Source organism: Hemicordylus capensis, chromosome 2 (assembly GCF_027244095.1).
Source record: "Hemicordylus capensis ecotype Gifberg chromosome 2, rHemCap1.1.pri, whole genome shotgun sequence".
NCBI classification, from domain to species: Eukaryota; Metazoa; Chordata; class Lepidosauria; order Squamata; family Cordylidae; genus Hemicordylus; species Hemicordylus capensis.
Genome location: NC_069658.1, coordinates 106,980,482 through 106,994,880, shown reverse-complemented (window position 1 = coordinate 106,994,880; position 14,399 = coordinate 106,980,482). Strand labels below are relative to the sequence as shown.

At 44.6% G+C, this 14,399-nt stretch overlaps 1 protein-coding gene across 2 annotated transcripts in view; it reads left to right on the top strand.

The window, feature by feature from the left end:
* The window catches only part of CFAP95 (cilia and flagella associated protein 95), a 40,613-nt gene that overhangs the window by 6,967 nt on the left and 19,247 nt on the right, over positions 1 to 14,399 (top strand). The window contains exons 3-4 of one of the 2 annotated variants that reach the window (XM_053301247.1): positions 7,291 to 7,412; positions 10,023 to 10,091. In XM_053301247.1, coding sequence (XP_053157222.1) covers positions 7,291 to 7,412; positions 10,023 to 10,091 — 191 coding nt within the window. The remainder of the gene's footprint in view (positions 1 to 7,290; positions 7,413 to 10,022; positions 10,092 to 14,399) is intronic. The other variant, XM_053301248.1, reaches the window with a different exon arrangement.

The window sequence follows — 14,399 nt, the reverse complement described above, 5'->3', positions numbered from 1 at the left end:
GAGTTGCCATCAACCGAGCTGGTGGCAACCACAGCTGGACCTCCCCAAATGATCTTAATAGGCAATGGGGTTGATAAGGAAGAAGGCATTCTCGTAAATACCTTAAACCCAAGCTGTTCAAGGCTTTATAGGTAATAACCAGCACTTTGTATTTTGACCGGAAACTTATTGGCAGTCAGTGTAGCTCTTTATAAATGGGTGTAATGTGATCTCTTTGGGCAACCCCGGAGACCAACCTGGCTGCTGCATTCTGCACTAACTGCAGTTTCAGAACTACGTACAAAGGCAGCCCAACGTAGAGCGCATTGCAATAGCCAAATCTGGATAATAAGCCTTTACATATTCCAACCTTCACAATTGCTGCAAAAGTTGATGACACAGCTCCAGAGCTTTGGTTTGAAAGCTGTTTGATAAGTGTTCCCTCTAAGGTGTGTGTGTGTGCATGCACTCACACATTTTTTTATGTCCACTCTGTTAATTTTAGATCCCACTCAGATTTAATCAAGAAGGTCCCACCCACTCTGAATGCACATGTGCACACACTGCCTTGATACTGCCACCCAGAATGAAACTCATTCTGCACACATATGAAAAAAATTAGAGAGAACACTGGATGTTACTAGCATATGCCCCACTGTTTTAAGGTCATTTATCTCCAGAAATGGACATACCTGATGTATCAGGCGAAGCTGATAGAAAGGACTCTAGGCCACTGCCTCAACCTGAGAGATCAGGTTGAGGCACTCCCAGACTACATACCTACTCTTTCCAGGGGAGTACAACCCCATCCAAAAAAGGCAGATCTAAGCCATTTCCTAAGTCTCGACCTCCCACAGTGAATCCAATCTTGCTTGGATTCAGCCTCAGTTTGTTCTCCTTTATCCAGCCCATTACTGCCTCCAGGCAGGCACTTAGGGAAGTTAGGCCATTTCTGTCAGGAGTCTGTCTGTCCGGCATCGAAGTCACAGTCTCTGTCAAGGTTGCTGTGAGATCCTTGGAATCCTCTTTGGTCTGCAAGGAAAACACAAAAGAACAATTTACTACTGTATCAAGTTCAGACAGCCTCCCCCGCAAACTCAGTCCACTCACCAGATAGCACGGTTCCAGAGCAAAAGGGGTGCAAGGCATTCCCAGGGGAGACGTTGCAGCCAAGGCAGTTGTCAGGACTCGGTCAGGTAGCAGAGTTGAAGCAGGAAAAGTCTGGGTCTCTAGAGGCCAACACGAAGCTGGGGTTCCTCTGAGGCTTAGATGAAGCAGGCTTAAAGAGATGTTTTGCTATCAGAGTTTGGCTGCAGCCTTCAGACTTAATTTATAGCCTGGCTTAATTGCTCTCTGCCTTCGGCCAGCTGGCACAGATTCGGGGCTTATCTGGCTTGTTCAGCAGCTGTCTACTTCTCCTGAGTTCTTCCACCTGTTGTGGGCATTTCATCAATCTCCTCTCGCGACAAGGGAGCAGAGGAGGTTTGTAGTTTACATCAGTGTTCTGCTCTCCAGTCCCTGTCTCTACTGCCTCTGACAGCCCCATTTGTTCTGCAGCTTCGACCGAACCTGCCTCAGGTACCCCCTGTGGGCTGGAAGCCGGGCTCTGCCTTTCAGGTACCCCTGCAGTGCTGGAGGACTGCCAGCTTCATCTCCTTGCTCTCTGAGGATGGGGGCATGTGTCGTAAATCTGTTGGCTTGGCTAACCTGACAGGATTTACAACCCCTTCAGCTCTACTTCTTTGAGTTAAACAGAAAGTCTGGAAATAAGAGTAGCAGCGAAGCTGCACGAATGAAAGTGAAAAAATACTCCCAAAGAAAAATCGTAGTAAACAAAATAAAGTCCCTCGAACTAAACTAGGTACCCCCCTCTATGATAACTGAGTAATAACTGAAAAAAACAACAGAACAAGTGACAACAGAGCAAGGAATGAACAGAGCAAGGAAAGAACAGAACAAGGGACAACAGAGCAAGGAAAGAACAGAACAAGGGACAACAGAGCAAGGAATGAACAGAACAAGGGAAGACTGGAACACGAAAGGTTGAAGAATGCTAAGTATGAACACGGTCTGCAGTAAGCGAAAGTTGCTAACAGCAATCTGTGCCAATAACAGTCTGCTCAATATAGGGCTCAAGATAACCGGCAGCCAATCCGACTTTCCTGACTCAGCACTTCTATTTCCTCTCCTGTGATATTGTGCGCCTGCTTGTCTCCCACTGAGCCTTTCTCTTGAGACGCCTTCTTAACACAGGTGAAATTCCATCTTCCTCCTGATCAGCCTCTTCAGCCCTCATGTCTGCTAGCTGCTGTTCCATCCCAGCTCCAGAGTCTGTTCTCCCAGTCAAATCCTGCTGCTGTGCCTCTGAGCCTGCACTTCCAACCGAGTCCTATCATTCCTCCTTTGACTCTTCTGATTCAGAGGTCTCAGCCATGACAGCATGACAATTTCTGATGAATTTGATTATCATCATCAGCATATTGATAACACCCTGCAGCAAATTCCCTAATGATCTCTCCCAGCGGTTTCATGTAGATGTTAAAAAGCATTTGAGACAGTATGGAACCTTGTGGGTCCCTTTACCAGAGCTCTTGTTTTGAAGAGCAACAGTCTCCAGGTGACACCATCTGGGACCTACCTGAGAGGTAGGAGCGGAACCACTGCAAAGCAGTGCTTCCCACTCCCAACTCCTTCAGGTACCCCAGAAGGATACCATGGTTGATGGTATTGAAAGCCGCTGAGAGATCCAAAAGGATCAACAAAGTCACACTTTCCCTGACAATTCCAAATTGGAGATCATCCATCAGGCCGGCCAAGGCTGTCTCAACTCCATAGCCCACCCTAAAGCCAGTTTGAAATAGGTCCAAATAATCCACTTCCTCCAAGACAGCCTGGAGCTGAGATGCCATCACCCTCTCAATCACTTTGCCCAACCATGGGAGGTTGGAGACAGGCCTATAATTACCTAATTCTCAGTGATCCAGTGTGGGTTTCTTCAAAAGTGGTCTAATAATTTCCTCCATGAGACAAGGAGGCATCCTGCCCTCCCTCAGAGAAGCATTGGTGATCTTCTCAAGACCCTCTCCAATAACCTTCCTGCTAGATCATATAAGCCATGTTGGGCAAGTGTCAAGAGGACAGGTGGCAAGGCGAACTGTCCCAAGTAGCTTATCCACATCCTTGGGAGTTACAATCTGAAGCTGATCCATTTAACCACACAAGAGTTGCTGCTGGACACCTCCACAGTAGACCCTGCAGTAACTGTAGAGTCTAGTTCAGCTTGAATACAAGAAATTTTATCTGCAAAAAAACTCATTTAAAATGTCACAACGGGTAATTGGTGGATCCAAATATCCATTCAAGGGAGCAGGGGCATGAACTAGCCCTCTTACAACCCTAGATAACTCTGCTGGACATGAGCTTGCAGAAGCAATGCAGCAAAAAAGAACTGCTTCTTTGCTGTGTGAGTTGCCAGAGCATAGATCTTCAAATGTGCCCTGTATTGTAATCTGTCGGATTTGAGCTGAGTCTTTCTCCACTTGCTCTCTAGGAATCTATCTTGCCACTTCAGCCCCCATAGTTCTTCCATATACCAAGGGGCTAATTTAGAAGCGGGTCAGAGAGGTGCTTCGGAGAAATGTCTACTGCCCTCGTAAGTTCCTTATTCCAAGTCTGAACCAGGGCATTGACAGAATCACTGGCAGAACCAACTTTAAAGCCTTCCAAGGTTTCTTGGAATCCTATTGGATCCAGTAGCATTTGGGGGTGGACCATCTAATAGGTCCTTCACCCCTGAGGAGGAGGGTTGAGGCTGCAAGTCCAACCTTAACCAGATGGTGGTCTGTCCATGGCAGTGGGGAAATCACAAGAGTCCCTACCCATGGAACACCATCCTGAACGGAGCAAAATACCAAATCGCGTGTGACCGGCAATGTGCGTTGGTCACGAGACCACTTGGGATAGGCCTATTGTTGTCGTGACTGCTATGAACTCCTGAACTGATCTTGACAAATTGGTTCCAAAGTGAACATTAAAGTCTCCCAGAACTACCAGTCTGGGAGACTCCAACGTCAACTCCACAAGCAAGTCTGTCAGCTCAGATAGGGACTCTGTTGGGCAGTGGGGTGAATGGTATACCAACAGAAGTCCCAGTCTATCCTTGGTCTCCAGACGTAGGTACATACATTCAATATAGGCCAATTCCCTGACAGGAACCCTGATAAGAGAGATATTATTCTTATAGACCACAGTAACTCCTCCTCCCTGCCCAGGTGCGCTCACCCAGGGGTGTATCTAGGGGCAGGGCAGGCAGGGCACGTGCCCCCGGTGCCCCTTGAAGGGAGGCGCCATTTTTCTAAAATTAAAAAAAAAATTAAAATGGCTGCTGAAAACAAAATGGCCACCGCGCATGCTCAAATGGCCTCTGTGAGGCCCTAGGCCATACCAGGCCTTGCAGAGGCCATTTGAGCATGTGCAGTCGCCATTTTGTTTTCAGTGGCCATTTAAAAAAAATATATATTTTTTAAAAAAATGGCCACCGCACATGCTGAAATGGTCCCTGCGAGGCCCTAGAGGCCAGAGAGGGGAGGGGAAACCTTTTCAGACCCCCACCACAGCCTTTAGGAAGCCCCCCCAAAGGGGCTACAGGTAATTTTTTTTAAAAAAATAAAAAAATAATTAATTTTTTTTAAAAAAAAATTAATATAATATAAGTCACTGTACACATATTCAGTTTGGCACTATGTACAGAGAATCAGATGGGTGTCAGATGTTTGGACAGGGGGCGCAATTTCAGTGCTTGCCCTAGGCACTATTTTCCCTAGATACACCTCTGCGCTCACCTGCTCTACCACAGGGTATCCTGGCAGGAAAAGCTGGGCCCAAACGTGTCCACTAGCCTCCCCCATCCAGGCCTCTGTAATACATACCAGGTCAGCTCCATCATCCACAATCAAATCATGGGTTATTTCTGTTTTATTTCGAACTGACCTGAAATTATGAAGAAGCAAGGTGAGGTTCTGTGGGAGTTTGGTACTGTTCCACAAGGTCAAAGAGCTTGCAGAGAACCTGGAAGGGGTAATAGTTATTAAATTTCTGATTTCCCTTCACCTATAATGGCCTGCTACCTTTCCAGTGCCACATCTTCCTGTATTCCCCACCACCATTGGAATCGCCCCAGGGTCAGTGAACACGCTCCCCCCAACTCCAGGTACACCAAGACACATACCAGCATAAAATTTAGCAACAGCGTGGCTTACCCCACCCCCCTGTCCCATCCCCAAAGACCAGCCTCCTTTGGCGGCCGCCTACAGGCAGCCTGCCCAGCGGCCAACCGTTGTCTGTGCCAACGGCTGCGCCCTTGGCACAGCCCTCACCTTTATAGCTGCAATGGCTGCCAGTCCCTCCTTCTAAGAACAGACTCAAGTGAAACAATTAGCCAGAAGATAGGAGGCAGCCTCCAAAATAATGGCAAAAAGCACAGCAGAAATAAGCATAGCAGAATCCCTTTACTGGCAGACTGTACAGTTGTCCTTGGCTGTCCACAGATGAGAAACCAATAAGATAAGGTGGGAAAATGTGGCTCTCAAAACTGCTGCCCGTTATTAGTTCTTCTCCCAAGTGTTTGCACCTGGACCCAGCATTATCGCATGATGGGGTGGCTGTGAGCTGAGATTCTTCTGAACAGATCCTGTTCCACATTCTGATCTGTTATGCTCAGAGTCGATCAAAGAAAGTGAAGACAGTGAACTAATTTTGGGGAGGAGTGCGGTGCTATGCATCAAACCTGTATTGTTCCCTTCCTAATTGAGACCTTACCAAGAAGAGAGATGTATTGCCAACACTTCCAGAACCAGGGGTGTAAATCCCCCCCACAAGCATTTGAGGAATTCCTCTCCTTATTTTACTGAATTTCCCCCACCATACATGATATCTTCAACCTCCAGAACATATTTTCTTCTCCTCAAATGTGATTTTTCTTTCCCCTGCCAAAAATGTTTTTACATGAGGAGTCGCTCCTCAAGCACCCCTGACTGTAACTAACGCCTTAATTACAGAGGGTGGGTACACTCCTTACCTGTATCTCTCACATGCAAGGCCCACCTTCAACAGTCACATCGGGAATTGCCATGAGGCTGAGAAAGTGGGAAAAGAATCCCCACCCCATCTCTTTGCCCTCCCATCCATCAGAAGCCATTGCTGCATGGAAAGAAAGGGTGGGACCAGGCCTGCTTCTCCCAATTCAACTTTTCCCTGTGCTTTCCAGGGTGGGGATGCTGTGGTAAAGAAACTGTGACTTTGGTAAAGAAAAATATAGAAACCCTGAGAGGGTACAGGGACGTATGGTTAGAACATGGGTAGTAGAGGCAGGAGAAATATAAGGGTGGCGGCGTGGGGGGCGGAGGGCTAGAAGTCTCTTTGGGAAAAGCACTCATCACCAAGTAAAATAAGAGGCTTTTTAGCTAGTTTTAAAAGAACATTAATAAACAAATAATGTTTTGTATTTGGAATAGGGGTTTTAGCTCAGTGGTAGAACTTATGCTTTGTATGCAGATGACCCCAGGTTCAGTACCTGGTACCTCCTGGGTGTTTTTCACACAGGAGGCTTTACTGCGGGTTTACTGCGAGGCTTTACCACGAGTTTGAAGTTGCCCCCCACCCAAAAAAAACAACTTTAAAAATGGATTTTTTAAAAAACTCTGGATATAAATCGGGCTACACTCTTAACACCTGGTAACTGAGCAAAGAGGCACCTTTTTAAAAGTGGTGATTTTCTTTTTTTAGCAGGGAGGGAGCAACTGGTCCTATCCATCCCCAGCACAGCATCCCTCCAGTGACTGTTACTGGTGTCTATCTTACGTTTCTTTTTTTGGTTGTGAGCCCTTTGGGGATAGGCAGCCATTTTATTTATTTATATATATCTACGTAAACTGCTTTGGAACTTTTGTTGAAAAGCGTTCTCTTAATATTCGCCGTCTTCGTATTCATAACGCTCAGTGAGAAACCCGAATAATGTGTGAAGTGCTCCCCAATAGCTCACAGGGTCCTCAGGGTAAATCTGGCCGCTATGTGAACACACACCCTCAATTCTGGAGGAGATGCGTGTGAAAATCCCTGTGTGAAAAATGCCCAGGTAGGGCTGGAAAAGACCTCTGTCTGAAACCCTGAAGAGCAACTGCTTGTCATTGTAGACAATACTGACCCACGGAGAAGGAGCAATGGTGTGACTCTGTAGAAGGCAGCTTATATATTTATTTGTTCATTTGGTGTGTTTCTAAACCCTTTTCCTTTTCTCTTTACATTTACTTTTAGAAATGGATCACCACATATCAAGATTATATGACTCAACCCTATAGACTTAAAGAATATAAGGAACTCGATATTCGAAAGCAGCTATTGGATGAATATAGTTTTGAAGAAGCTGTTATTGGCAGGTATTTTTGAATGCTTTTTGAATCCATATTCATTCAAAGACTGCATTACGGGAGATAAGATATTATGAATGTATTTTTCCTTATCCTTCTTCCTTTATATCTTTCACTGCTTATGCTGAAAAATATTGAATGCCATTAATATTGGATTCCAAGCATTCCTACAACTATTCCATCTTGTAGAAAGTTAAAAGAATAAATTTAAAAGAGAATTAAAAGAATAAATGGCATCAGCCACTAAATGCATCTTGATGATCCACTCCAAATTTAAATTTGTGACAAGCAAGAAGCTGAACAGAATCCAACCCCCAACGTAGGTTCAGAGAAGTTTTTTCAGTGAACTAAAACTGAATCAAAAGCTAAAATCTCTTGGTTGTCTTGCTAACATGGAATAGAAAGACAAAAAGTGGTAAGTAGTTTGAAACCAGTTCAATAATAAATGAAGAAGTATATAAATAAGTTAAAATGATCAGGCACAGGATATTATTTTGAGGAATGGTGAGAGTGCCTCTCAACTCCAGCTGTATTTGGAGAAATTGTATTTTCCAGTGAACGATTTGAAAAGAGGAGGAGCAGGACGGCTTGGTAGGTGTGGTCTAGGACTGATGGGTAATCCTCCTGGTGCTTAGGTAAGGATTTGCCCCCACCCAGGTTGTTCTCCAGCAAAAAGGGGCACAGTGTGGAGGAGTTATGAATTGAATCTGGAAGCTTCTTGCATTTCCTTGGCACTTCAGTTTCTTCTTGCTGCCATTCTACCGTTTATCTTAAACAGGGTAAGTTCTTTTCTTTCCCCCCAAATTAATGAAGCTTTTGGGGGGGTGGGGTGAGATAGAGCCCTGAGGAGCTCAGAATAGTGGAGATGATATTAGAAAAGAAAGAAGGCTGCTAGACAGTGTGGGAGAAGAAAGAAAGTTCAGTCTGAAAGTTTGTGTGTTGGGGTGAGTGGGAAGTGTTTAGCAGATTTAATCTGATTAATAAAATAACTGGGCCTAAAGTTTCCTCCTACCCCCAGCCTCTAGCTAAGGAGAAATTCTCAGAATAGAATAATTGCATATTATTGTTTGCTTATTTGCACTTTTATGATACAGAAGCTATTAGGGGGAAGATCAGCGATAGCAAGGGTAGAGTTTGCTGCAGCAGAGGCCTCTCCTAATGGCTGCTGCTGTGCTGCTGGCTCCAGTAGCTAGCTTACTAGCTTTCTCTCCAACTTCCAGCCAGCTGCAAACTTGTCTACTTAATATGCTCCCAAAATGGTGCAAAGGAAGTGGACAGTTTGTTGTTTCCTGGAAGTGGGGGAGGGGGCGGCGGCGGAGGAGAAAGTGAGCCAAGCCAGTGCAACAATAGTGATCAGGAGGAGAGGCTGTGAGCAAGCTCTGTCCTTGATGCCCCCATCAAATCTACAAAATGAAGCAGTCGCTCCAGCAGTGTCTCAGAAGGTGAGACCAGCTTAGCGAGGGGGAAGAGGGGTGGCGTTAGCAAGGGAGGCAGAGCTGACGTCTGCATCAGGGACGGCAGCAATTTCAGGGGCGGTGCCAGTCAGGCGGGGCAGGCAGCTTGTTGCCTTTTGCTTCAAGAGATGAAAGGCAGCAAGATGGCACTGTATGCCCTTGGAACTTGGTGTCCTCCAAATCCAGTGCCCCAAGCAGCTGCCTGGGTTTTCTTCCCCTAAGACCAGCCCTGGAGCAACACTGCTGCATCAGGGGACTGGGCATTTGGGGGAAATTAAAATGGCACATTTTAATGGGGGCTAATCAGGCAATCTGAATTATCTGGCCTTGGTGACAAGCAGCAGTGGTAGTACTCCTTTTAGTGCCAGTGAGGTTGGAAGTGCCAGTTTAATTTCCTCTCAATGCTGTAGCCCCTGACATAGCATCACTGGAAATAACTTAGAGGTGACACTGACAGTACAGGCATCAATGTGATGAGCCCTCTCATTGCTCTGGAGCCCCAACATTTGATTGAGGTACATGCTGATGTTGGCTCTTGAGTGTAGAGGAAGAGGGCATAAAAAGAGCAATATTGATTTCAGGATTCTTTTTTTACAGATTTAAATCATATATGGGTTTGATGTTATTCTGTATGAAATGCATCTAAACTAGTTCAAAGTTTGTGTCTGAATCAGAACTGAAGAGTTTTTTAACTGGAGAGTTAAAAAATACTGATGAATGTGAACTGGAACTGAACCTACATTTTGAATGTTTCTACTTCCTAGTGCCAGACCTCTTTTGTGCTTTTGAAGGAGAAAATCCTGCTCTATACTAGATATGTCTGTTAGAATAGCTCTGATCTTCAGCTGCTAAGCAACAATGCTCAGAATTGTTAAATGTTTGAACCAGTCTGGCACACTTCATCCAGTAGAGAGCAGTCGTGACCATTTACAGAAATGCCATGGCAATGTCAGCTGTGTCACAAGCAGCTGCCTTTTATTGTAGTATGAAATAATTATCATATATATATGAAATCAGTTTGATCGAATGGTAACTTATCTTTTCTTTCCAGACTCGCACTCTTGTAGGAATTGAGTTCATTGGAAAAAAATGTTGCTAAAGTCAAACTTGCCCTTGATTGATTTTGATTTTGCTTGTAGTCTGAAAACTGTCCCTTTATTTGCAGGGAGACAGGGCTACCCGAAAAGGGTCTTGGAGCTGCATTGCCATGTCATTCTCCAGATCACTTTAAAATGTTAGTATTTGTGAAAGCAACACATTGGTATATTTGTATAGCTGGTTTAGCAATGATGTTCATACTCAGGTGCAACTGCTTTATTGAGGTTTGGACCAACAGTACAGATTGCAAAAATAAATTTAAAAAATGGCAGGGTGTGGGGTGGGAGGCAACAACAGGAACCGGGGCGGGGGTGGGGACAGGGGCGTATCTAGGGTAGGGCAGGCAGGGCACGTGCCCCGGGCGCCACTTGAAGGGGGGTGCCATTAATTAAAATTAAATTTTTTTTTTAAAGCCTGCCAAAAACAAAATGGCCACCGCACATGCTCAAATGGCCTCTGTGAGGCCCTAGGCCATATCAGGCCTCACAGAGGCCATTTTGTATGTGTGGTGGCCATTTTGTTTTCAGCTGCCATTTTTTTTTAAAAAAAATTATTTTAAAAAATGGCCACCGCACATGCTCAAATGGTCCCTGTGAGGCCCTAGAGGCCAGCAGGGGGAAGGGGGAACCTTTGAAGACCCCCCATGACCTTTAGGAAGCCCCCTGAAGGGGCTACAGGTAAAAAAAATTTTAAAAAATAATATAATATAAGTCACTGTACACATATTCAGATATGTGACTTGTATGTGACCTCCAGACTTGTATCTTTCAGCTGATATTATGGTAAAGTTATCTGAAAGATGGGTGTCAGATGTTTGGACAGGGGGCACAATTTCAATGCTTGCCCTAGGCGCTATTTTCCCTAGATACGCCTCGGGGGGGAGGCATGACTGAGGCAAAGCAAGAAAGGATTTGTGCTGTGGTCTGTGCACTTCCCGTGTGAAACAACTAGCAGCAAAAGTTGACAATACAGGAAATGATCACAAACAAAATGAGAATCTGCAAAAGCTTCTACTTTTATCAGAATCAAAGGCCTTTATTACCATGAAATTAAGTGAATATTATATGGGTAGAGATTCAAAGAGCTATGTGAGGTCTTCTATGCCTGCCCCAAGTTTTTAAACTTCCACCTTACCCACTCTTGAGGGTTGAGGAATTCTCCAGAGCAGTATCCAGCACGAGGGGTTGTAGCAGGGAAAGAAGATTTGTAGCAACTACATGCTTGGGGGAAAAAACCCATTTGTCACAGGTAAAGGGCTTTTTGGATCCCAACAATCATATGATTCCTATGGCAAGAATAGTATAATGTAAATTAAGGAATACATATGCCTATTAGAAATACATTATATGTAGCCTACATATATATTTCCTAAATTGTAATATTCTCAAATCAAATAATAATTGATTCCAAAATGTGTGCATAAAACATAAAGTGTGGCTCATATATTCTAAGCATGAGAAAATTCTGAGAGATGCTTGTGAATAAGGTGTCTTTTGCTTGTGTCCTTTTTTCTACCTTGAACTTGCAAATTGTAAGTGTGCTATATCGTCAAAACTTCAAATTAGAAATTAGTGTGGTATGTTATTTAAGAGTAACCGTGTGAAGACAGTGTTACTGTGATTTTGCATGTTATATTTCTTGAGTTTACTTTAAATGAAAGTGTAAATTTTAATGCTTGTTTTCAAGAAAGTACTTTTTTAGGATTGATGTACTGATGATAGTAATTTAAGTTAAAGATTAATGAAGAGATTTTACAGTGCCAGTTATAAAAGACTTCATGTATACCCGAGTATGGAGATAGCTGGTTTTGTTTTGTTTCTTTTATAAAAATGTACCACACTGAACCAAAGTGTGGCACTATTAAGCTCACTAGAGCCTTATGAAATTTATGGTGCAAAGCATAAACTTTAAAACTGAATCCTGTCGTATTGTGATTGACCCCTGAAGGAAGTAGATGACTAGCAGTAAAATTGGAGAGAGGCTTTGAAACCCAAAACAACAAGGTAAATGAGCCTTAGCAAAAAGGCAATGGAGCAGTAAATCAAATCCAGAAGGCTAAAACTGCTTTTAAAAAATTGAAAATAGATTTGGGAGCCAAGGAGAGCAAGGTGATATGCAAGACTGGGGAATGGATATGGGAGACTTACTTTTAGTGAGCACTCAAAGGTAGATTCTGAAATAATTAAAACCCAGCACACTTGTTTTCTAAGAATACAATGTAATTCACATACTTATTTGTTGATAAATGTTGATAAATATTTACTACACAGTTCCTGACAGAATACCCAGCATAGTAGAAACAGTACATTCTACATTTGGAATCTGCTGTGTTGAATATATCTTTTGCTTTTTGCCATCTCTGAAATACCATCTCAAATGTAAATGGCAGTGCATAAGAACTAGCTTATGACCTGTGGCAGGAGATGGCCACAAATTAAGCAGACAGTAAGACTGTTAGGAGGTCCAAAATTGGGTCCCTTGGTACATTCCCCTGTGCCCCTAGAGAAGCACACAGTTGGGACCTGCCTGCCCATTGGAGGATCCAGGTACTAGACAGTGTTCATCACTGCAGCAAGGAGCAGCCTAAGGAGATAGCCAGGGAAGGAGCACAGCCATGGCTTCCTGTCTCATAAGAGCCCAAACTATGGCATCCTGACACCCCAAAAGGGCTTCCCATACAGGGATTCCTGAGGACCCCACCACACAGACTTAGGGCTCAGCAGCCATGACTCCCCTTCTGCTTTGATGCCAGATCATGTTCCTTGGACAATCCTAAATCCCCAGAACCAACCATTTGCATTCCCTTCAGGAACAATTTGAATCTCTAGAGTCAACATTTCCATTGTTCTCAGGAAGGTAAACCTTTCAGGTAATAGCTAACTACCTCCAAATCCATTGATCTCTGTAGGGATCTATGGTCACTCACAACTGGGTCTTCTGCGCCTGTGCAGGAGGACCTCGGAAGAATTCTTTAGCTCCATTTAGGCGCTCACTGGCCCTTTAAGGTACAGTGATATCAGAGCCTACAAAGTCTGCTGTAGAGTGCCTCCCTCTTAAGTTCCTTCTTGTCCGCTGCTTGCATCGCCTCAGGAAGGTTCTGCTCTGGTTATTCCTTCGTCCCTGTGAGAAAGATTCTGTATTTATTACTGCTTTTTCGGTTGACTTTTTCTGACTATTCTAACTATCTGGACTGATTTGACTGATTTAACTGTTTTCTGACTTCGGACTGTTTTCTGGACTTGGCTTAATGTTTACCCTCTGGTTTCAACATTTCATCTCTGATCTCTTGGCTGACTCGGACTGGTTTTTTCTCGACATGTCTACCTCTAAAAGTTTTTAAAGATGTGTTACTTGTGAGGGTACAGTGCCCTCCTGTGATGGGCACTCTGATTGTCTCCTCTGCCTAGGTGATTCGCACAATACCAGTGCATGTAAAGTTTATTTAGCATTTAAAATGAAAACCCGTCTTAGTTGGGAACTTTGCCTCAAGGCATCTTTAAATGAAAATATTCTACAACCAGACACTCCAAGACTGAGCCATCCATCGCCGCCGAAAGTCTCAGCATCCAGCCGATCGGCTCCAGCAGTATCAGCTTCGTTGGCCTCAGCACCACCAGAAACTTCTACCTTTAAGAAGCCTCAGGAGGGGGGCAGAGAACCGTCCCATAAACATGGTCACCATCACTCTGAGGCCGAGGAGTCATGCAAGAAAAAGAAAAGTTCGCATTCGGCGGCTCTGGCGGCTCTGACCCCGATGCCAAAGTCCAAATTGGTGTCAAGCTCGACGTCCGGGGCCATGACCCCATCACCTTTCTCGGCTCAGCTGGGGATTTCCTATTCTCCCCGACATCCATCTGGGACTGCAGTTCCGCCTTTGACGTCAACTTTTTCATTGGCGCTGAAAATGTCAAGACTCTTGAAATCGATCAATGCTTTTTCAACATCAAAAACCTCACTCCAAGACAGATGTTGGGACTGGTCGCTACAGTTTTGGCATTGATGGAAGCAACACCAGTTGCTTCGACATCAGACTTGCGGTTGGTGCTGAGGCATTCCTTGCATTCTGCAGTCACAACGTTGACTCCCTCAGCACCAATGGCCCATAAGATTTCTCCCATCTGCTCAGCACGGCCGTTGCCTGTTGTCATTACTTAGGGATTGACCCCAGCTCAGTCTCCTCACCACTACTAATAACACCATCATAGTCTCCTTTCCACCAGTGCCAAAAGGGCCAGCAATTAAAACCTAAATCCCAGGACCAAGCCAAGCAGTCCTTTTAATATGTTGGACCTGGAAATGTCACTCACCGTCCCCTCGTATGGCACCCGTCTTGCTCCCTTCCACCCTTCCCAGCATCAAGTGACATACAATGCTTGGATGTTGTGCATAGTCGCTAGAGGCTATGCTATTGAATTTTACTCTCTGCCCGTCCATGCGGGCATAA